The 22,610-nt window shown below is 45.5% G+C and overlaps 1 protein-coding gene across 1 annotated transcript; it reads left to right on the top strand.

Annotated features, from left to right (window-relative positions):
• Positions 1–5,509: 5,509 nt before the first annotated feature.
• GFRA3 (GDNF family receptor alpha 3) lies at positions 5,510–13,236 on the top strand. The gene is made up of 8 exons (XM_054217758.1): positions 5,510–5,552; positions 8,551–8,826; positions 9,530–9,622; positions 10,033–10,378; positions 10,457–10,566; positions 11,605–11,739; positions 12,681–12,811; positions 13,102–13,236. The coding sequence occupies exons 1-8, from the start codon at positions 5,510–5,512 to the stop codon at positions 13,234–13,236; spliced, it is 1,269 nt and encodes a 422-aa protein (XP_054073733.1).
• The last annotated feature ends 9,374 nt before the right edge of the window (positions 13,237–22,610 follow it).

Raw genomic sequence — 22,610 nt, 5'->3', positions numbered from 1 at the left:
TCCTCACCCAGTCAGTCACCAGCCAGAACAGAGGCTTGGGGTCACTGCCCTGGGACAGAACTCCACTCTCCTTCCAAAAATTCACACGGTGCCTGTTGTCTCAGTCCTCTCGTTTCTCAAAGTCCCACTGGATTGAAGCTCTGTTGTTCAGCATGTCAATTGCTCACCCTGAATTATTATCATCGTAAATTTACTAGTTCCTTTTTCCTGTAGGGTAACTTACAGACAGTTATTCTCCCCAAAGATACAGTCTATCCATTAAGCTATATGACTTTGTACTTATCCAGACAGATACTTAAATGTCTCTGATCTTCCTGCTGTGAACCACACTGAGGCTAAAATACAAGAGCAGTTTGAATGCTTTATTCATAGGAATAAAAGAATAAAACTATCATCTGAGCCAGAAGTGGCCAAATACCACAGGTACTGAAGCAGAAAACTGGGCAGCTGCTATGGATGTCAAACCCCTGAACCTTCTTTGGCAATGAGCAGCCAAAGCTCTATGGGGCACTAGCACACATGCTAGGAAATGAGAGAGGTTTTTATTTGGTTTTCTATGAATATAGACATTAACTTCTGCTGGGCTGTTTGCATTGGGTTAATATTTCTGTAGAGTACAGGTGTTAATATGAGCTGTGAGTGTCTGCTGTCTGTCTCCAGGCCCGCAAAGAGCAGAGTGTGGCGCTGTAAATATTAGCCCAGGCAGCATAGTGTTTGCACAGCCCTCCTCCGTGCTGCCTTCTGCAGCGCTGCTCCGATAGTGTCCCTACAAACAGCCCAGGATCAGCTCTCAGAGCCTCAGCATCTTCGGCATTGCACAGTGACATGCTCTGGCTTTGCCTCAAGAAGGGTTGCAGTGATCAAAGCCTGAAAAAAGCAGCAGAAGCATCAGTGTGCTATAATCTTCATAAGATTACTAATATTCAAAACAAGGTACAACTAAGTAACTCAGCACATACTGCAAACAAAATACTTGCTTGGTCAAACCCACTCTTCACTGGCTGTAGCAGTCGCAGATGGAGAGAAGAAATGCCTAGCACATCACTGGAACTGCTACTTGCTTTAATACAGTGATACACAGTCATTTCAGAGAGATACCAGTGATTTCTGCTCTCGGTTTGTTCCAAAGGGCTCCCCAGTAATGGAAAGGACTGTTCATTGCTGTTGATTTGAACAGGAGAGGAAATTATTCTCCTGCAGGTACTGAAGGGATCTTCCTGCCACCAAGGAGAGGAACAACTAATGAGGAAACAGCACCAGGATGGTGAATGGATGTCTTGTTTCACAGAGGATCCCGCATCCTTCGCACACACAATCTACGATGACATAACATAGACATGGCCTGACACGTGTCCGAACCTGCTGAATTAGTTCTTAACGTATTAGAGGAAAACTTTCATGCACTGCATCAAGTCCTTCATAGCCTGAAAGCGATACGAAGAAGATGAACTGCGAGAGCTCCAGTGAATTTCAAGAACATGAGGTTTGGTGCTAGTATTTTGTATTAGAGGCAGTTGGATTGTAATCGGCGCAGCAAGGACCAGAGGACCCAGACTTGTGAATGATAAAACAAAAATGAAAAGCAAAGTAAGGCAGTATTCCAGGGGGGGAAGTGGGGCAGTGAGGGGAGGACATGTCCAAAGCTACACTGCTCACGCTGCCTGTAGTATACTGGGATGGAGAGAGAGGTCCTACGACTGCTGTAGAAGCAGTTCCTCTCTTTGGCTGATGATTCTCAGTCAAAACCACAAAATCTCCATGAGGACAAAATAACAATGATGGAACAGGCAATGCAAACCTGATGCCTGATCACCTTGCATACAGCTGTCCTCTCCAATCTCAATGCACACCAGGAAGAGCAGCATTTACCTACAAGAATAAAAGCAGGGGAAGATGGTTCACTCTGGAGTCGGAGCACAAGTTCTGTCTTCATGGGATTCGGTAGAAAGGAACTGCAGCTCTGTAATAACATTGGCTCTGGTTCTGTAAGGCAATGGATTGCCTACTTGACCATGACAGACTACTGAATGTTCTCCTCAGCTTGTTTGAAGTGACAGCCCATCGCTCATATAGTGCAGGGATGACACCCTCCAACCAATTGCTGAGGAGCAAACTCTCTTCGGACACTAGGAAAAGAGTGTGATCACGTGAATGTGACTGCGTAGCTCTGGACTCAAAGAATTTGCATGCAAATTGACTCCCTTGATGAGTGTGGGCAACTCTGTGCCTCAAGGCCAAGCGTGTAAATGGTAACGGTTCTCTCGAGCTTGTGTTTAAGTGATGATAGACTGCCCCAGTACTGCTTAGCCTTATGAATGGAATGGTGCTTACTGCAGGAGGTGTCAACAAGATGCTATGGACAAATCTGCCGCGAAAAAAAGGAAAGGAACAAGGTGTGTTTAATCCCCATGCAACCTTGATGCACAAGGTTAACACTGCAATTTTGGGTAAAACAAAATATTGGCAAAGATATGACAAGAATTTACTTACTGTGAGCCTTAGTCACACATCTGTTTCATCACAGGACCTGCTGACATCACTAACCCTGAATCAGCCAGGACATAGATGGACCTGCAAAGAGCAACAAAGGTAACATAACCTTTGGAAACGGTGCTAAAAGCCGAGGAAATCAGATCAGAGTTGATCACTCTTTCTGCAGCTGTTTGAGAAGGTCAAAGGCCTGGACCTTGCATGGAATTAGAGAAACTGATTCCTGAGATATTATACAACACTGGAAGATGACCCCCTTAGGTCAGAGCTGGCCTATACAATTTCAAATGGAAAGAGTGATGAAAGCTCTGGTCGTGAGAGACTGGTAATTATCCAACTCTCTGAGACCTGTAATGAGGTTACAGTGCTGCCCTTCGTCTGCGTGGGGAGGGGGGAATAACCAAATAACCTTGTATGTCACGGGTCCAGGCAAAGATACATATAAGCATGGAAAATCAAGAAAGGGACCGTTCCACTGCAGTCATAGGCTGTGACGAGTGAAGTGTAGTGAACGGGCCAACCCTTCACCAGACGTTAGTTTGGGGTTCCTCTACTCGGCCCATTTGCCAAGGCAACCTGAAAACACTGCTACAGCACTCAGCTTTAACATGGGAGGAGGAACTTCCCTTTTGCTTTTTTAACTGCTGCAGAGCATAATTCAAAGCTGAGTTAATGAATCGTTTCGGTGGGCTTTGGGTGGAGACTTATGAGCGCAGAATCAGAAAAACAGTCTGGAAAGGAACTTGAAAGATCTTCTAAACTGTTCTCTCGTACCAAGCTGGACTGACCCATCTACAGCTGTTCTTAAAGATCCCCAGTACATGTGATCTCCCTCCCCACAAAAGTTGTTATCCTATTGTAGAAGAAATTGTATTGGTCCTTGACAAATCCATCTGGGAGACAAATAGCAAGCCTTTTGTTTTCCACACACTAACAGATTGTTTATGCATTCCAGAATTTTCCTAGAGCTTGAAATTAAGACTAATGGTTTATACTCTTCCCTTTCTCAAGGCACACACACCATTCTCCCTTCTCCAGGCTTTTCTCCTGTGAGATGCTAGCTATCAATTCACTGAGTTTACAGAAATCTGTCTTTGCTTAGGAGAAGCGTAAAACCACCAAAATAGAAACAACAGACTAAAGACCACAGATTGACAACCACTGCCATCCAAATTGCCCTTTACATTCGTTTTCTCTAAAAGCTGTATCTGTCAGCTACACCCAGGTCTAGTGGAGCTTCCCCTCCTGTGGCTGCCACCACCTTCTGTACCAAGAAAATCAGTAACACATTCCACAAGCTTCCTGTACCCCTGGCGCTCCTGTAACGAGGCACATCTGGGCAGCTGTCATCTCCCACTGCCCTGCACTGGGTGGTTCTGCTTGGTTTCACTGCCAGGCAGCCTGCAACATGAATGTAGTGTCCCGTTTTCTTCCCTTTAACGATCACTCACGTTGCTTAGGAAAGATCTTCCTACAGTCTCAAAGCAAGTATACAAATCCACGACGGAGACGGCAACATCTCCTCTTCTCCTGCCTGTTATTCCTCACAGGTTCACACTACTGTATTAATATTCCAGCCATACATCATCCAAACAGCTCTCTGCTGTGCCACAGTTATAATCTGGATCATGAATAAAAACTTGCAGATCCATTTGTTTATTCTTATCATTTTCCATAAAAACACAGAGAAGTTCGCAGGACCACGCCACCACTTGGGGTTTTTTTCACATGTTGTCTTTATAAGTAAACCTCTTTGCTCGTAGTTTTTCTTCAACTTAACTGCTCTGTTTCCTCCTCCTGTATGGTAACTGCAAACAATTCACTACAAAGTTAAAAAGACTCTGTCCCATCCACCATTTTCCTTAAGCTCCTCCAACTCTTAGACTTTGATTAGACTTCGAGCCATGGTGAGAAAGATTTCTCTCTCCTCCTTAAGCCTGCGGTTAAGAGCCTGCAGTGTTTGTGGACAACTTGTTCACATTCAGAAGAACTCTCTCACAGCAGCTCCCCACAGTAAGCAGCAGGACTAATCTGTTTCAAGAGGGGGGCACCACTGAATTGGACTCCGAACGCTCGATGTGTCTGCACAATTATTACCCTTTCTGTTGGGCTTTTCGGGCAGATGGGGTCAGTCCCTGCTTGTGCAAACAACCAACAGACAAAAGGTTTGCCTCATTTTCATATACTACCGTTTGACGTGCCCATGTTGGACTGTTGCTTTTTCACATCGGCTAATTCGAGCTCAGGATGCAAACTAAAAGGAAGGATCTGTTCAAAAGGCAGCATGGCTGCCTAAACGCCGTGTAGGTGCTCAGAAATGCCACCCTCGGCGTGGACACAGATCAACCAAGGCATGGCCAGCAACACCCGAGAGAGTGGAATAAGACCCTTCCCAAGAAAGTGCCCAGGAAGGAGCCAGAAGCTCTCTCATCCCTCCTGCAGACCAAAGAAGCGCCAAAGGAATTTATTAAAAGCCAGTCGGTGTCTGTCCCTCTCAAGAACGCTCCTGCTGTTTGAGCCTCACTGTCTTTTACAGAAGCGCCCCCGCGGCTTCTCCTCGCCGGGTGATCACAGCTCCGCGCTCCGCACCGGTATCCCGGGAATCGACAGACCAACGACCAGAAGTCTGTAAACCAACAGAAAACGAACTATCGAAACTCCCCACGGCCCCGGTCACACGGCCCCTTACGAACCGCCCCGCGAGCCTTGACGGGGGCCGCGTCCCTGCCCCGCCCGGCCGCTCTCCCGGCCCCGGCAGCCCCACCGGGCCCCCTCGCCACCAGCCCCCGCGCTCCCCCCCGAGCCGGGCCCGGAGGAGCCGGGCCGGGCCGGGCCGCGGGGCGGCGCTCGCCGCCCGCACCTCGACGGGGCGGGCCGTGCCGTGCTGTGCCATGCGGGGCCGGGAAGACGGTGCCGGGCAGACGGCGCCGGGCCGAGGCGGCGGCAGCAGCATGTGAGCGGGCTGCGACCCCAGAGCGCGGAGCGACCGACGGCCGGCGCCGGCTCCATCTCCATCATCATGGGGCTCGCCCTGCTCCTGGGGCTGCTCCTCTCCCGAGCCGGTAACAGCGCCCGCGGCGCGGGGCGGCGGACGGGGCGGGCGGGGAGCTCGGCGGGGCAGGGCGGCCCCGCGGGGGGCGGCGGGACGGTGCCCCCCGCTGCTGGCCGGTGCCCGTCTCTCCCGTCACCGGCTCCGGCTGCCCCGGGCGGCCGCTCCAGGGGGGAGGGGGGCAAGAGCCCGGGGCTGAACCCTGGCCGCGGCAGACGGGGCATAAACGGGCTCAGCGCCGGCGGGACCCTCCGAGCGGAGCCCTCCTGCCCCTCTCGCTGCCTCCCCGGGGGCCGGGGCCGGTGCCCGCGCGTCCCGCTCGGAGCCGCTCCAGGCCGGGGGCGGCTCGGTTCGCGGGGACCATCACGGGGCCCCTCCGAGATGCCGCGGTTCGTTCCGCGCTGCCTCGAGGAGAGAAATGACTCCTCTTTCCCGTTCATCTCTTGGGCGGTCGTCATGGCTGATGTGACTAGAAATACAGAAACGACGGCACTGCCCGGAGCGCTCCTAGTCCCGGCTTCGCGATGTCAGTGCTGCACGTTCAGAAAAAGCTGCGGCTGCTGAATATCACGACTGCTATAAAAATGGGCTGTTGCACCGAGACCTCAGTAGCACTTGCAGGCACATGATTACAATAGATTTCCCGTGTCCAGATACTAATGCTTCTTTGCTAACTGTGCTTAATAAAGGAAAGGTTTCCCTTCTGCAATTGTCCTCTCAGTAGCATGGTGCACCGGGGGCAGCAAAATAATACATATAAACATGGCAGGACGTGGAGCGAAAAGGAGAATAAAGGGGTATTGTAATACCTATCCCTTTTTTCCTAAGGTATAAATATCATAGTCTATGAATTGATTATTATGTTTTAACTTTTTTCTTTTTTTTTTTAACTACAGAACAGACTGCCACTTAACACATTCTGCAACCTAGACCATAGGTCTAGGAAAGAATTAGCTTTCTCATTCTTTCAAATTATTATCTGGAATACTAAAGGGTTTAGAAAACGGAACAACATGTCACTATTAGGGCTTAAGACAATGCATAGCTATTAAGTGATGTCTGTAGAGGAGGACTGTTTTAAATGAGGCTTACAGCAGCTTCACCTGAAGCGTCTGGTACAAACCTGTGGTATAAACACAGTCCATCCATTAACACCCAGCTCTGCTCTAGCCTGGCAATTACCATATCATTTTAAAGTTTTAAAAATGCCACTTCAAGCTCAGGTGCTTGCTGAGCAGAATTCTTAAGGCTGGGAAAATACATCCCATCCTGTTATGAACTTCCTACGGCAGCTGCTGCAAGCCACCGTTGGAGATGGGGTGCTGGGGGAGATGGTACTTTGGTCTGTCCTGGTGGGGTAGATCAGTTCGCTGATGTTCACTAAGGTTGTGCCTAGGTGTAATGCCTAACCAAAACCCACTGTGCTGAGTACAAAGCACTTCTGATGAGAGATTGTTTTTCAGGGAGCTTACAAAGTCATCTAGTCTTTACGTAACAGCCAGATGAACAACAAAGTACAATAAGTTGCTAGAAAAGCAAAGAAATTTGTACAAGTGCGACAGAGGCATCTAGATAGTATTACTGGGCTGTAGAAAAAGTAGAAAGTTTGAGAAGCAGCCGAGCATAGAATTATGCAGCCTACTACTTACAGCAAATAAACTGATGAACCAGCAAAAGTGAAAGAAGTGAGAGAACAAATTAGATGGTGAAGACAGTATACCAGGTAATACGAGCTGTACCGAGACTTTTTTCTCTAATCCGTAGTAAAGGCAGACTGAAACACTACTACTAAATAGTACTACTGCACCTGCTGAACAAGAGAACGGCAGGTAAGATCACGTACCCAAAGAACATTAGAGTAGTTGTAAGGCTCAGCACAGTCATTTCCTAAAACCAGCCAAACAATATTGTCCTGAAGGGAAGAACCATACTAGCCTATATATAAATTTTATTAGCAAACAGTCTTTTTCCAGGTCTTCATTGTACTTGTACTGTAAACACAGATTCATATACTACAGAAATGAAGAAAGATTACAGACTGAATTCACCCACCTGTGCCAACATAATGCTAGGTATCACCCCAGTATTATCCCTAGGAGACAACAGTCCATATAAAAATTTTAAAAAGCTGAAAAAAAAGTCTAGTTTTAAAGATTATATTGTTAAATTGAGATTATTTAATACTTCCATATAAGGTGGTGCATATGTATGTGTGTGTGTATATATAATCAATGCATGTGTTACACAAATATACACACTCACACACAGATATAGTCAAGAGTTCATAATCAACCAACAGATGAAAGCTGGCAGGCCAAGCCTACATCCCAGCATTTTTGGCAGGGATTTCAGGGGCTGGGTTCTATATTCTTAAATTGGTTGCGTGCCAGCACTTCTATACGAAACTACTTGCATCTTATGTTAAGGATTTCTTCTATTATGCAAAACCCCCACATTCTTACTCTTAAGTTTCCAAGCTCAGTAAAGTAGTTGTTTTTACACCCTGCAAATGGCTTTCTCAGTACATCTCTTAATGACCAGCATATACTTTAGCAATGGCAGCAGCACTGACTCACAGCACGCAGTACGGTGTTGCTATGTGCTTATTGCGCTGCGGTTTTCATTACCCAGATAGTAGAGCTTCTTCAGAGCCAGCCTCAGCAACGCCAAGGTTTCCACAGGGATTTGCTACTCCATAAAATACAGAGCCATCCCTGATCCTGGCCAAGGTGAAAGAGTTAAGGGTGATAAAAAAAGGTTTTATTAAACAAAATTATTTTTGAGACTTTTCTTTAACCTTTTCTTCCCTCTTTCATACGTTGATACTCATCCTTTTGTTTCTAAATGGAGACGGCTCTTGTTCCTTACTACTCCATATGAAAGACCCCAACCAGTTCTGCCTCTTGAGAGGAGCCCTTGCTGCACACAGGACGCCCACAGGACAATGACGAGGTGCCCGTGTGGCATTCATTGCGACTGTAATCCTAACGGTCTTTTCCCTACTCAAGCAGGACACCTCCTGGCTCTGCCAAGGAGCGACTGCATCGCAGCAGAACAGCAGTGCCTCTCCGACTCTACCTGCAACGCAACCTACCGGATCCTGGAAAACTGCGCCCTGGCCAAGACTCGCCTCCTTCCCCTGGACCATGACAGCAGGGTCAGGTGTCTGAATGCGGAACTGGACCTCGGGAACAGCTCTTTGCTGCACTGCAGGTGTCACCGGCGCATGAAGAGACAGGAGCACTGCTTACGCATTTTCTGGACCGTTCACTCCAGCGTGACAGATGGTGAGATGAAATAATATGAATTTACAAGGTACTAGTAAGGCTCGGCCCTGCCCCCATCTGAAAACAACTGCAAAAGGCCACTTCCCCGCCCTGCAGGTACCACTCTGGAACCACCTCTCCCGGTGTGGAAGAGTCATTACTGGTCTGTCTGATAAGCAGAGAAAACTGATCTGTTCTGGGACCAGCCCTTCAAATACACTGGGGACCCTAAGAAACAAAGATAGCTACTCTGAGACAGATTTAGTGCTGTGAGGGGAGACCGCTGTGAAAATCGCATCTAAATGGTCACGTCTGTCCATCACTGAAAACAGATGTGTGATTGTGACACACGCTGTAATGGCATCCTTGAGCACGCGGCTGCTTTCCAGCCTTGGTGGGATGCTTCTACCTGGCCTCCCACTAAAGGCCACCCGTGCTGCCCATCTCCTACTAGTGCTGAGCCTGAAAAACCCAAATGGCAACACATTAAACTCCAGACAGGAAATCTGATGGCGAAATGTAATGCTGTTTTTACACAGTAATACCTTTGCGTCTCCAGCAGAACCATCCTTGGCATTTGGCTTGGAGCAAGACAGAGCATCTCTGAACTCCAGCCTGAGGAAACACCCAGGCACAAATAAGAAAAAAATCAATTAAAAACCCAAAGAAATACTGGTCACAACACATTTCTCCCACTGCATAAGGTATCTTGTATCTCACCTAGGTTATTTCAATTTGGAGACCTCTCCCTATGAGAATCCAGCGAGTGAAGAACACTGGAAGACAGATTATAATAAACTGGCAGCTCTGTTATCAGGTAAGGACTGTAATGGTTACATGACATAATGCTGCCGTTTCTTATCTTTTCAGGGACTGAAAATTATTAAGACGACCGATTTGGGGTAATGGTCCCTTAAATCAGACGGATGCTTGCTCTGGATACTTGCCTAAATTTGTCTCCCCCACCAAGTGTAAACATAGCCACGGATCTGAATAACCCACAATGATGCATTCTCTGAAACAAACACCCTAACACGAACCAATAAAAAATACGATTTTGTAACTAGGGTAACTGCACCGTCACACTACAGGCACAAAGCAGGACTAACTTGCTGTGTTCTTTTTGATTTCCCAATCTGCCCATCAAGTAAGGGCTACTCTTATTTCCACACAGAATTTCTTCTGGAGACTTGCTTCATTGTTTCTGGGTTTCTTTTGGCTTTACAGGCTCACAGTTAGCAGGAGATGCAACAAATCCATGCCTGAAAGCAACTCACGTCTGTAACCTGAGCAAGAAGTGTGTTCGTCTGCGCACAGACTACGCCTCCATCTGCACCAGGGGAGCAGGAAGCGAGGACACGTGTGACCGCCGCAAATGCCACAGAGGGCTAAGGAATTTCTTTGAGAAAGTCCCTGAGGATTTCACCAAAAGGATTCTATTCTGTCCATGTCAAGATGAACTTTGTGGAGAACGACGCCGGAAAACTATTGTTCCTGATTGTTCCTTCCAGTATAACACCAAACCCAACTGCCTCTGGCTTCTGGACTCCTGCTTAGAAGACCATATTTGCAAGTAGGTCCAGCAGCAGTGGACATTAGCCAAGAGAAGAGAACAACATAGACACTGATAGTCTCCTTTTCCTTCCCACAGATCCCGGCTGGCTGACTTCCAGCAGAATTGTCAACCTGCAGACACGTCTCCAGATGGTTGCTCGCAGCACAACCACGCTGCGTGCCTGCAGGCTTACATGGGGATGATCGGTAAGTGATACCCACAGCAACATACAGGGAGGATGATTTCAGGCCACAAACTTGCAGGCACACTCTGATGGTGTGAAGGACCCACTTTGCTCTCCTGCAGGAGACAGCGCTCAGTCTACCAATGAATATGCCATAGTCTAATTGACGCTAGTGCTCCCTCTTGGTTCCGAGGTAAATGCAGCCCAAAGAGAGCTCTTCCATGGCATTTATTGCTCTCCTTTGTCCCATCCTCTGCTGTCAAACCAGCAGCACCTGCCTGACATTTCTGAGCACCTGCCTGCACCATCAGCTGGCACAAAGTGCTCTGAAGGCCTGGCCACCAGGGCCTGCAGGGACCAAGTCATTCCTCCTGCAGGAGTCACATCCCATCACAGGGACTAGACAGGACATTCCCCAATGATTTGAATCCTGATGGTTTGTTAGTGTCGCACACACCGTCTTCTCAGAGCCAGCCAGAACACGGCACCACCAGCTGTTAGAAGGGAGGTCATCTTTGGTTTTAGGCATTCGCTGTCAGCCTGCTAGTACTTTTGCAGAGCGGCTGCAAAGAGGAGCAATATCTCAGAAACTTTAAGTCCAGACTGTGCCTTCTGCTTTTCCAGATGTCTTCGCTATTTTTGTGCTAAATGAACTCTGGCTGCGTGGCGCACTACAGGTCTGCAGCGTTTGGTAAAAGGCATTTGGCCATGCAGCATGTCCAGCTACATGAGAAGAGCAGCTTTTGCTGCCACGTGCCAGTACTGGTGCCATGTGCCAGTCCCGGCTGATGCTTCACACCTTTCAATCCAACACTTGCAGCAGCTTCAGTTATCAGTACAGCTCCCCACCGGATTGCCCGAGTCAGGGGTAGCAACCTCCACACGTCCTCACAGCCCAGCAGACTTCATGTAGATTCACCAGGCCTGGGTCACCTCCAGGGGCTCCCAACGGAAGGCACCTGCCCCCAGGGCAGCATTCCCTTTAGTATAACAGGACACATGAGGCTGCTTTCATTTGGTGACGTGAATCCTGACTGCAGTTTCTGGGGGCTTGGGACAGGCACACCCATGACACCCAACTACGTCAGTAACTCCAGCGTGGAGATCTCCCTGTGGTGCACATGTGAGAGCAGTGGCAACCAGAAGGAGAAGTGTGACCAGATACTCGGCATGTTTGAGAACAACAAATGCCTTGGTAAGCATCAGTCCTATCACAGAAACAGAGAAACAGCTCAGCACGGGGAAATTCAAATCCTGTTGATTTCAACATCCTACATTGCATTGCTCTTGTGTATAGTTCTGTCTTCTGCAGCGTCCCCATGATCTCCTGTCCAACCTATGGGACTGGTCTGCATCTGCTCTCGGAACTGTTTCTGTATCTTTTGGCGACACTTTTGTTTATCCAAACACCATGAAGCTATTTCCAAACAGCATTCAAATGAAGGGGTTGCAAAAAACCCCCACCACGTGGGGAGGTCAGATATGCGGTATCCATAGGTTGCTGTAACCACATCAGTGCACCAGGATTATGGGTCTGGGTCCCTCCTTTCCTGTGCTTGCCCTTGGCCCTCACTTAGTCAAGATAAGTAGCTTCTGACAGAGGTTACTCGATTCAGCAGCACTGCAGTTACAAAAATCCTGTTACATGCAACCATGTAATCCTGAGTCTGTATTTCTTTTATCTCCCTAGCATTTTAGCAACAGACCTTAATAAGATTTAAATATTTTATGTTTGTAAAAGCTTCCAAAGGATATCAGAGAAACCAGCATCATTAGATAAATGATTAATATAAGCCTACCTCCTGCTGTATCGAAAAACCTTGCATCCAGCATTTCAGATACTCCTTCAACCTAAACATCCCATCTGAGATATAACATACCTGTCCCTTACAAAAAAGTCCCAGAGGGACCCAAAGATCCTCAAATTGGCAAATTGGCTTTGCAGTCTGCTCGACCTCACAAGTAAACCCACGAGCTAGTAAGCCATTCACTGAACAGAGAATATGTATTTTCTAAATCAAAGCCATACAGCTTGTGAGTGCATTTCCTAAAATAGCTTGCCTAGACTTCTGTTCGCTGGACTCCAAGGTGTGCACAACAAAAGCACAATAAGACTCGCTTTCCTTCTGTTTGCAGAAAATACCATTTGGTCTCAAATGCACCTGAAGCAGACAGCTCTAGAAAGACAGGAAGACTTATTTTATTCATCTTCCCTAAGCTTCCAAGGAGACAGTGCCAGCACAGCTCTTGCTTCAGAAATGTCCCAGGTATGCATTGCTTTGTTCCCTTCACAAATCAGCAAGTCAAGTGGCCTAGTAGTTGAAAAACCTTGGATCTGGAAATGTTTGATTTTGGACATGAAAGCAAGGGATGCCACGTGCATGCAGAGCCCTGGACCACTTTACCTCGAGCTATTCCTCCCGCAGACAAGCGGAGACAGGAGACCACAGGAGTTTCCTACGGTCCCACATTAGTGCTCAGAACTGGAGGCTCTGCAGCCAGGCATTTGAGCATAAATGTGTCTAACTGGGATTCATTCCTCCTTGTCATTTCCTAGGTGGCTGAAGGGAAGACACAGCGAGACATGTCCGAACACAGCAGTATGCCCATGGCCTCCTCTGTATATTCTGGAGCTGCTGTTTCTTGGCCGTCTCTGACTCTGTTCCTGCCCCTGTTGCTGAGCCCACATTAACTTGGGTAAATGGCATCTTTCCTTCCCATATTATTAATCAAATTCCATATCCAGGCATCTCCCACTACTCCAGGCACCTCCCACTACTGATTTACCTTTGGGAAACAGGCAGCTTCCAGAGAAAGAGGAATGGAACAGCCTTAACCCAGAACAGCAGTCACTTAAATCCTCCCCCCAACTTTCACCCCACTTTCCCCCAGTCAGTTTGCACCGAGCTCTGCAGATACAGTGCCCACCATTGTATCGCTTCTGCCATGTTAGCATTTTGAGTAACAGTCAGGCTAATATTCCAGTGCAATATTTTAAAACAAAGGTCTGAGTTCTGTCAGAACTTGTGCAGGGTTCAGTTTCTCACTGCAGAGAGGGACCTGACACAGTGTGTCCTACCACCCCAGCTTCTGGAGCTCTTCTTCAGGCATACAATCATAGGATAATTTGGGTTGGAGGGGACCTTTAAAGCTCATCCAGTGCCACCCCCTGCCCTGGGCAGGGACACCTCCCACCAGACCAGGTTGCTCCAAGCCCCGTCCAGCCTGGCCTTGAACCCCTCCAGGGATGGGGCAGCCACAGCTTCTCTGGGGAACCTGGGCCAGAGGCTCACTGCCCTCATTGTAAAAAATTTCTTCCTTATGGCCAGTCTAAACCTACGCTTCTTCACTTTAAAACTGTTACCCTTCATCCTGTCGCTACAGACCCTGGTCAAAAGTCTCTTGTCTTTCTCATGATCCCCCTTTATATATTCAAAGGCCACGATAAGGTCTCCCCAGAGCCTTCTCTTCCCCAGTCTGAATCAAGCCAACTGTCTCAGCCTTTCTTCATTGGAGAGGTGTTCCAGCCCTCTCATCATTTTTGTGGCCCTCTTCTGGACCCAATTCAACATGTCCATGTCTGTCTTGCACTGGGCACCCCAGACCTGGACGCCGGACTCCAGGTGTGGGGGGGTGGGGTAGGGTAGGGTAGAGTAGAGGGGCAGAATCACCTCCCTCGCCCTGCTGGCCATGCTTCTTTTGATGCAGCCCAGGATACAATATGGTTTTCTGGGCTGCAAACACACATTGCTGGTTCGTGTCCAATTTTTCACTGCCCGGTACCCCCAGGTCCTTTTCTGCAGGGCTGCTCTCAGTCCATTCCTTCCCTAGTCTATATTGATACTAGGGGTTGTCCCAACACAGGTGCATGACCTTGCACTTGGCCGTGTTGAACTTCATGAGGTTCACGTGGGTCCACTCCTCAAGCCTGTCAAGGCGTAGAATACAGCGAACCATCCTAAAGACTACAAGTCTGCGCTCCAGTGTGGGTTGCAAATTAAGCTCAATAAACATTCCAGTTTAAGGACACTATACTACAATTTATACTCCTGCTCCTTTCTGTTTTGCCCCTTGCAACAAACATATATATATATATATATGTGTACGTATAATCCATTATCATGGCTAGCAACTGACTTGGGTTTTGTGGGTAAAGATGGATTTCTGTGCTAAACCCCAGTAAATTTAGTCTTAACTAGCAAAGGATGGCCTTTCCTGGACTCAGGACGAACCTTCTTAGTAACACTTAGAGAATACGTATAGCTCATTGGAGTTGTATTGACCACAAAACCCCTGGGACATTCAGTTGCAAAAATCTCTGGAAGCTGCAGCTACCTTGTACCTCTCCACGTACCCAAGTTGTCATTGTCCATCCCACACTGCCTACCCAATCTCCTCCTCCTCTGCCAAGCTCTATTTCATGACCTGTTTATTCCGAGTGTAAATGTGTGCACTGTGTAACTGCTGTTATTTTGTACTGCATTTGCCTGTTAAAATGTGGTGTTAAGTGAATATTGATTTCTGGGCCTAGGTTAATAGTCCACAATCAATTGCGTGCAAGAGTTGCCTCATCAGCCAGCCCAGGCTTTCAGGGGAGCAGCTGAAAGCGGCTCCTCTGCACACGTGTAGTGCCCCTTGCTCACGCTATGAGATACAACAGACCTGCGCGAGACCGTACACAGCCAAACAATATTACAGTCCTGCATAGATGCAGAATGGGTGGGTATTTCTTTTTACCCTGTGCTTTCCCTGTTGCCAGGGGAGCACCAGCTGGGTAAATGTCCTTCTGCGGTGGCAATATTTCCATTTCAAATTCCAGCCTTGTCTTTATGTCCTGGGCAGGCAGGGCAAGGAAATCACTGTATGGAGCAGAACCATCTCCTCTGTTGCACAGAGAAGCAACATCTTATTTCCATGCAGTAGGAACAAATATCATGTCTTATTAATAAAGAGGAATACGAATGCTCATAATTACCTACTGAAATATGGCTAGTTGGATCAAGAGACAGCACCGTTTCCACGTTTGCTAACACTCTGAAATGGAAACAGAGTCCATGTTACCATATTCTAACATCTACATTAGACCATCCTTCTTAACGGTGGGACTAGAAATGTGTCAAGACTCCTGACTGGAGTGTAGTAGCACCTGTCATCTCCAGAATTTAGTGGAGAGTGACAGCGAAGAAGAAAATGTTTTTCTTTTCACTATTCCACAAACCAGTGACGATATCTGTGAGAATAATGGAGTAGATGTCCCTGAGCCGCCTGTACCACACACACGGAGTACTGCATCCATCTTCCACTCGTCTGCACTGTGAGCTTTGCTCTTTCCCCACTTTAGTGCTCTAAGACAGGTTGATATGGAAAAAGGTATTAGCGTTTTGTTGTTCATATTCCTGGCACTGTGGACCTTTAGCCCCATACCCCTAAGAAGGTTATTGATTGCAATTCCAGCCTCCTGTCATGTCCTGGATTACACAGGAAAACAGATGACACTCAGACAAATCCTGCTCTAGACTGAAATTAAAGCAAAACATGTCAGTTTGGGTTTTTCTGCAAGTGTCCCGTGTCCCTTTTGCATGTACGTATGCACCTTTATATACACGGCTGCCTCTTTGTTCATCAGTAACTGCAAAGAAAATTCTCCTCTAAAGACACCTGCGTTCACAGGTACTCACACTGCTCTGAGTACAAACCCAGTTTCACTTAGACTTTTTTGACACCTGATCTCCAAATATCAGAGTTATTCGACTACGCAGCACACATGCACGCACAAGTATAACTGCTACTAAGAAACGTCTTGCCAATATCAGTATCAGCTCAGTTCTGTTAGTGCCACTGACGATCAGAGACTGGCACAGTTACCTAGACCCGTTCAGAACAGTTCTTACGAACCCTACGACTGTGCAACTCACAGAAACCCCTCGGCTTCTATTCCCCAGAAACTGGAATACAACATCCCGTGAGTACCTTTGGTCTAAATACAAAAACAACCTAATAGAAATTCTCTACCCGACAGTCTTAACATTGAGCTCTCAGCAAGCATATAAAAGGAGGGAACCTTCTAGTTGTAATGTAGATTATTTTTAAAAGTGTAAAATAATGCCAAATCTCACTAATAAAATTTATCTTGCAACTCTAGAAGTCTCCTGCCTTCCTTTGCATTTAATAGAAGCAACATGCCTTGTCTCCTCCTGCTGGAGGTATTACGGGAAAGAAATTTAAAGAACAGAGTTCAACAGAATCTCTTACGAAGGAGCCTTAACAACAACTTTTGCAGACATCAGTCACTGTCAGGTACTTCAGACGTGGCTTCTAGGGCTCTGACATCGCTTTAGATCTTTTAACGTGGTCTAACGTGGCATTTATAAAGGGCATTTGTGTAGTCCTTCTCCAGCAGTGAGCTCAGGCACTGTGTTAGGGAAGTTGTGTCTTGTGTGACAAGCAGAAGCAACGCGCATTTCTTGCCTGAGGTCATAAGCAAGGTGTTGCCAGAGATAAGCCCTGAATTTGGAAGTCCAAAATTGTTGTGTCCTTCCAGGGTTAAAATAATTCCCACTGCCTCCAACAAAGGCATGTATTTCAGTTAGAATCAAGTGACTGCACTTTTCCTTTTAAAGGGGGGGCACAATATCTACCGCAGATGAATTAAAACTAAGCTTTACTTCAAACAGTAATTCCTGGCTACAGAGCCCTGGCATGCCTCTTAAAACCTGCGGGCAGCAAGAGGCAACTTCAAGTTGACAAGAGAACAATACAGGTACTGAAAATATCTTCTCAATACATCCTAAAAATCACAAGTCACTCCATTTGCCAAAATGGTAGGCAACTCTACACAAGAACAAGAATAAAACTTGCAAAGTAATCTTTGAGGAGTCCATCAACCAGCCAAAGCTTTTGGGGATGACAGCAGGAATCCACCCAGCCCCACTATGGACTCAAACCCGGCTGCGCTTCTACTTGCTTCCCCCATGGAAACAGCCTCTGGTAAACACGATCAGCCGCTAATCACCACCACCTTGGGGATTTTGTGGCTGAACCTTTTTGCGGAAGCAGGAGGGTGGGATGAGGCGGAGCGCGGGTCGGTCTCTAATGGAAGCTCTTCTTCCAGCCACCAGCGCTCCTCCAGGAAGCGACTTGGGTCTGGGTTTCTGCAAACCCCAGGGTTGGCAGAGGTCAGGGTGCGGCACTTTCTCCAAGTGCCTTCATGAAAATAGCCCCGCACACTTTCCATTTACAGCTGATCACCTCCATTATCCCCAGGCTGGGAGGAGATGATCAGCAACTGTTAAGTGCTTGAATCAGACTAATAGCTCACTGCTAATTCCCCCAGTAATGTGAATCTAAATTCCTGGTAAACAAACTGACTGCTTTTCACACACAGGGATGAATGCCAAAAGCCTAATATTAGAGCTCTAGAGCTAAAGCTTTTAGAGCAATCCTGTCCACTCAAAGATGTTTAATGACATTATATTATGTACTAAATAATTAGAAAATGAAGGCCCACTTGGAATCAATGGGTTACTGTCTAATTACGATGAAAAAGGGGCTCTACCCTGTTTTAAACAAGTTTATACTAAAATGGTGCACCTGATAAATGGCACTGATAACTACGTCTTTTTACCTTTGGGCAGAACAAGGCAGCCATTAAGCTAGCACAAAATAATTGCGTGATTTTTGGCTCATCTTTCTTCTTATTGGTCCCACCTGTTTTCCTGTAAGGCATGAGAGTCAGCTGTTCTTCTCCTCCCCCCACCAGATGACAAAGTTTATGAAGCAACATTCAAATAGCTTATCCTGATGGAGAGAAAAATCATCTTTTTGTTGCCAGAATCCCTGCGTTCACACCACTAGATGCTCGAAGAGCTCAGAGATGTAGAGTGGAGCCTCTAGAAGCACTCCGCAAGAAGAATTGCTAGTGAGCTTGAGAACACGGGAGAAGATTACAGTTGTCTCTGTCGGTAGATAAAAAGACTGAATTAGAATTAATTAGTAAATTAGTCTTCGATTGAATTATATCTCAGCAACCTCTGATCATAATAAAGAGAAGAATTATAGAAAAGCACTAAACAGAGCAATTAGAACTATGTATCTAACAATTCTTATTCCACTTTTATTACACAACACACACACACATATACCCTGTTGCAGGTATCATCCCCTTGAAGATAGTGCAAGAATAAAACAGTTGCACAAGACTTCAGTTGTCTTTCTCCTGTCACAACAATCGAGGATTCCACACTCAAATCCAAAACTTAATTAAAAGATTTTGATCTCTATATTCCTGTCTTCCTCCTTCCAGTATACTGCTCAGGTAAGGAAGACAATGCTTCTTGTTCTAAACTCTGTCCATTCCTACTGCTAACTTTTTGGCATTTGGTCAGGGAGAAACGTTACATGGAGACATCTGCATTGCAACACGTGCAGAGAGCCAAAATTAAAATTCTGTTTTACAGTTACATATTCAGCAAGAGAAAGATGCAAGCTGGCTTATCGTGCTGGAATTGCTGTTGCAGATAAATTCCCCTGGCATCCGCAAGTGACCCTACTGAAATAAAAACATTTATTCTGTTATTGTGAGACATATAAATCATAACACATTTGTTCTCAGAAAAAACAAGTATTATGCGACACGTTATATGTATGAATTTCTGACTATGATAACAGGAGGTTCCTTGCAGTCTTAAGTCCCCAAACAAAGCAAACGGAAACTTTTCAAAACTGTTTTCCGCAGTATTTGTCCTATTTTAGTTATTCTGGCTTTGTTCTTATAATATTGGACATTCCAATGGGCTACAGAAAGGGTGATTCCCCTCCGAATTTCTCTTAAAATATCTAGCACTCAACAGTTAAAAGCAGAAAATGTGTTTTCTCCTAGGAAAAGGGACACTATTAAAACCAAGCTGACTTCCAACCTACATGCCGGTTTAGAATCCCACACAGATTTCACCATGGGCTCTTAAAAAAAAAAATGCCGAGGACACTTTCAAGAACTGCGGGGTATCAGTTTTAATTCAGTGCTTCCTTTTACCTAGGACTACAGGAAAATGGCACGAGTCGGAATAATGGCAACTGTTTCTTCATAATAGGGCACGTTAATATTCCAGATCACGCACGCTGCATAATTCTGTTCTCTTTGCACCTATTATTGCTGTAGTCTCTTATGTGCTTGCAGATTCATATACAACTTGCTCAAGAAATGTTTTAATAAAGGGTGAGCAAAATGCCACTGTACTCCCCTACCTTTCACTTTTTTTCCCCCACCCGTCTAGCACTTAAATTACTTTTCCTTCTATTTAAGTTTGGCCATTAGATACCGTCGTTGTAGCTCACTGAGCCCCACTGCAAGGAACAGAAACTTCTTTAACCATCTACACACAGTTACTTGTTCTGCAGCTTTCCAGACCAGCAGGGTTTGTGCTTTTGGTGGTTTTTTTTTTTCTTTTTTTTTTTTTCCCTAAAGAATCTTTTGATTAACTGAAGTCAATTTTGCTAAGTGCTAGTGGCTCTCAGAAGCTTGTTGTGCCAGAGATCCCCAGGGCTCCATTATGTTTTCAGGGCTATAAAACAGGAATTGCTCAGTCTTTTTGCAGAAATGTGAGATTAGCAGCTAATTCTTCCAGCCTCAAGCTCTTTGGATTTCACTCCCATCATGCCAAATCAGAGCATGTGCGTCTTTTATGGCAGTTCTAGCAGAAATTAGTGAAGCGATTTCCCATCTTTTTTCTCAATTTCAATCCAGCCTTGTGCCATATTTTTAATGCACAAGTAGTCCAGGTCCACAAATACACTACACAACTGGTTGCTATTCTGCATCCAGCTTGGGGCTGCAGTGGTATCGCATCAAAAGCGCATTTTTAGGGCACTGAACACTTCATTCTTAATATGCAAATACAAATCACAGTGCAAACGGAACTCATAGGGAACTGCAAATCACAGTGCAAATGCAAGTCTTAAATATATCTGCAACACAGAAAAGGTCCCTAGAGAGAGATTATGACTTCTCATGAAGAAATTTACTAAAAAGTTGGGAGTAAAATCTCAGCTGTTCTATTCATACTACATAGGACGAACCTGCCCTCTATGAGGCTGAAACGCTGACACTAGAAGGTTGCCCTCTGTTCTCAAGCATCACCAAGTTACATCTTCCGTCTGGTTAATCAGGCACAATAAAATGCTACGGAAAGGGAAAAGTTGAACAATTTACCAGATCATTATTAATTTCTTTCTGATCAATCTTATCTCAGTTAGTAGACCTCACCAGAAATCCTATTACTCATGATATCATAAAATCACTCGGGTATCCACCTGAGTCTGTATTTTAATTCAGATTTTCAAGCATGAACTTTCCAATTCAGAACTCAGTTGCCTACATTAAGGCATAACATTTCCAAGACTTAGTCTCATACCCTCTTTTAAGACCCAAATAATTTTTCTTCTTCAGGTATCTTTTATGTTTTAGTTCTGATTATGTCCTCAATCAGCAATGCCACAGACACAAGTAAAAATGGTCTGTACGCTTGCTAATCTAATCGTTCACTACTGCTTTTGACATAAAGTTCACATAATCTGATATGCTGCAAAAAATACAAACACAACTTTTCAAACTAAACTCAACCACATCCCATCCTGCTGTGACAGAAGTGAGCTAACTAAGGGCTAAGGAACACGTTCTGTCAAAGGTTACAAAGCCGTGTGATAATGTTTTAACCCAAAAATCTTAAAATGGATATTTTTCTTCTAATCACTACTATTGCTCACTGAGCAGAAGTCTGTATCGTCTTGGCCACAGTGACACCTGGATTTTTTTAAGTGGTTATAAGCAATATAGACCCCCATAAGCATGAGTATTCCAATGATTCCTTCTTGTATGTATTCTCCAACATCTGCCAACACCAAATTTCATCACTAATCACGTTGCCTACTCCTTCAGCTTCATTAGATCCCTTTAATGATCACAGATCTCAAGTACCCTATCTAATTCCTTGCCAATTACCTTTCTTTTAAAATTGCTGATAAACCTACCTTTTGGGACTCATGTTAACCTTTTGCCACACTGAAAAATTGTTAAATATTGCTCTATTTTCTGGATTGCACTGTTTCCTCATTCCTCTGCTGCTCATAGCTACCGTCTGGAAAGAAACCAGATTACGCAAAAGCAATGCCATGACCTGGCAGAATGTATCATCATTGCTACTATGACAGGTACAGACTTTCTATTAACAGAAGGTGACAGCAGTAATTACACATCCAAGTCTGTGGCAAATCAAAAGTGACGGATCAAGAATTACATCAGGACTGGTTGCATTGCTTCAAGTAAAATTAATTACTCAATATATGCCTAAGAGCATAACTAGGAATCAATAAGACTTAAAAAATAAAAAGAGTTGTAGACCAGGTGTTAGGTCAGTTTCCTGAGCTCTACTTGCCAGTGAAATAGAGCCACAGCAGTCTAGGAAAGTCACTTCTGCCCTCTTTCACCGATAACTTAGGCACATATTATTATTAGTATAATTTAAAAGCTGTCCTAGTTGACCTCTCCACACTGAATAACAACTGGAAACTTCATTGTGTATTTGTCAGCACTGTTCCATTAACGCCTTAAGGGAAAAGATAAAGCCTTCTCTTGGAAAGGACAATGCCTGCTTTCTAACCAGAGAGTTACAGTTCTCAGACAAGATGGTGACCCTCAGATCCTCATGAAGTACAAGCCACTCAGCTTCTGTTGAGATTTTTTTCTGGAAGACAAAAAAAATTCCAGTACTGAAGTTGGAATGCGATGCTATTACATCCAGTAATTCTCAGCCTGCGTAAAGCAAAAATACAATAGCAAGACTGATGCATTACATCCTACTTAACCTGAATTTTCTTGTTTTTACATAATCAGTACACTGAACTTCAGGTACTGACTGTATTTTTGCTCCAGTCACTTTTTTGAAAGGCAATGTGTACTGTGCAATAAGGTAGTTAATTAGGAAAGAGGAAGTAAAGAGAAAGGAAGGGAAAGGCTTGGAATCTGCAGAGTACTGAGTAAGGAATTTTTTTTATCATTATATGACTAGAATA

Source organism: Rissa tridactyla, chromosome 11, assembly GCF_028500815.1.
Source record: "Rissa tridactyla isolate bRisTri1 chromosome 11, bRisTri1.patW.cur.20221130, whole genome shotgun sequence".
Classification (NCBI taxonomy): domain Eukaryota; kingdom Metazoa; phylum Chordata; class Aves; order Charadriiformes; family Laridae; genus Rissa; species Rissa tridactyla.
This window is presented reverse-complemented; position numbering and strand designations above follow the sequence as displayed.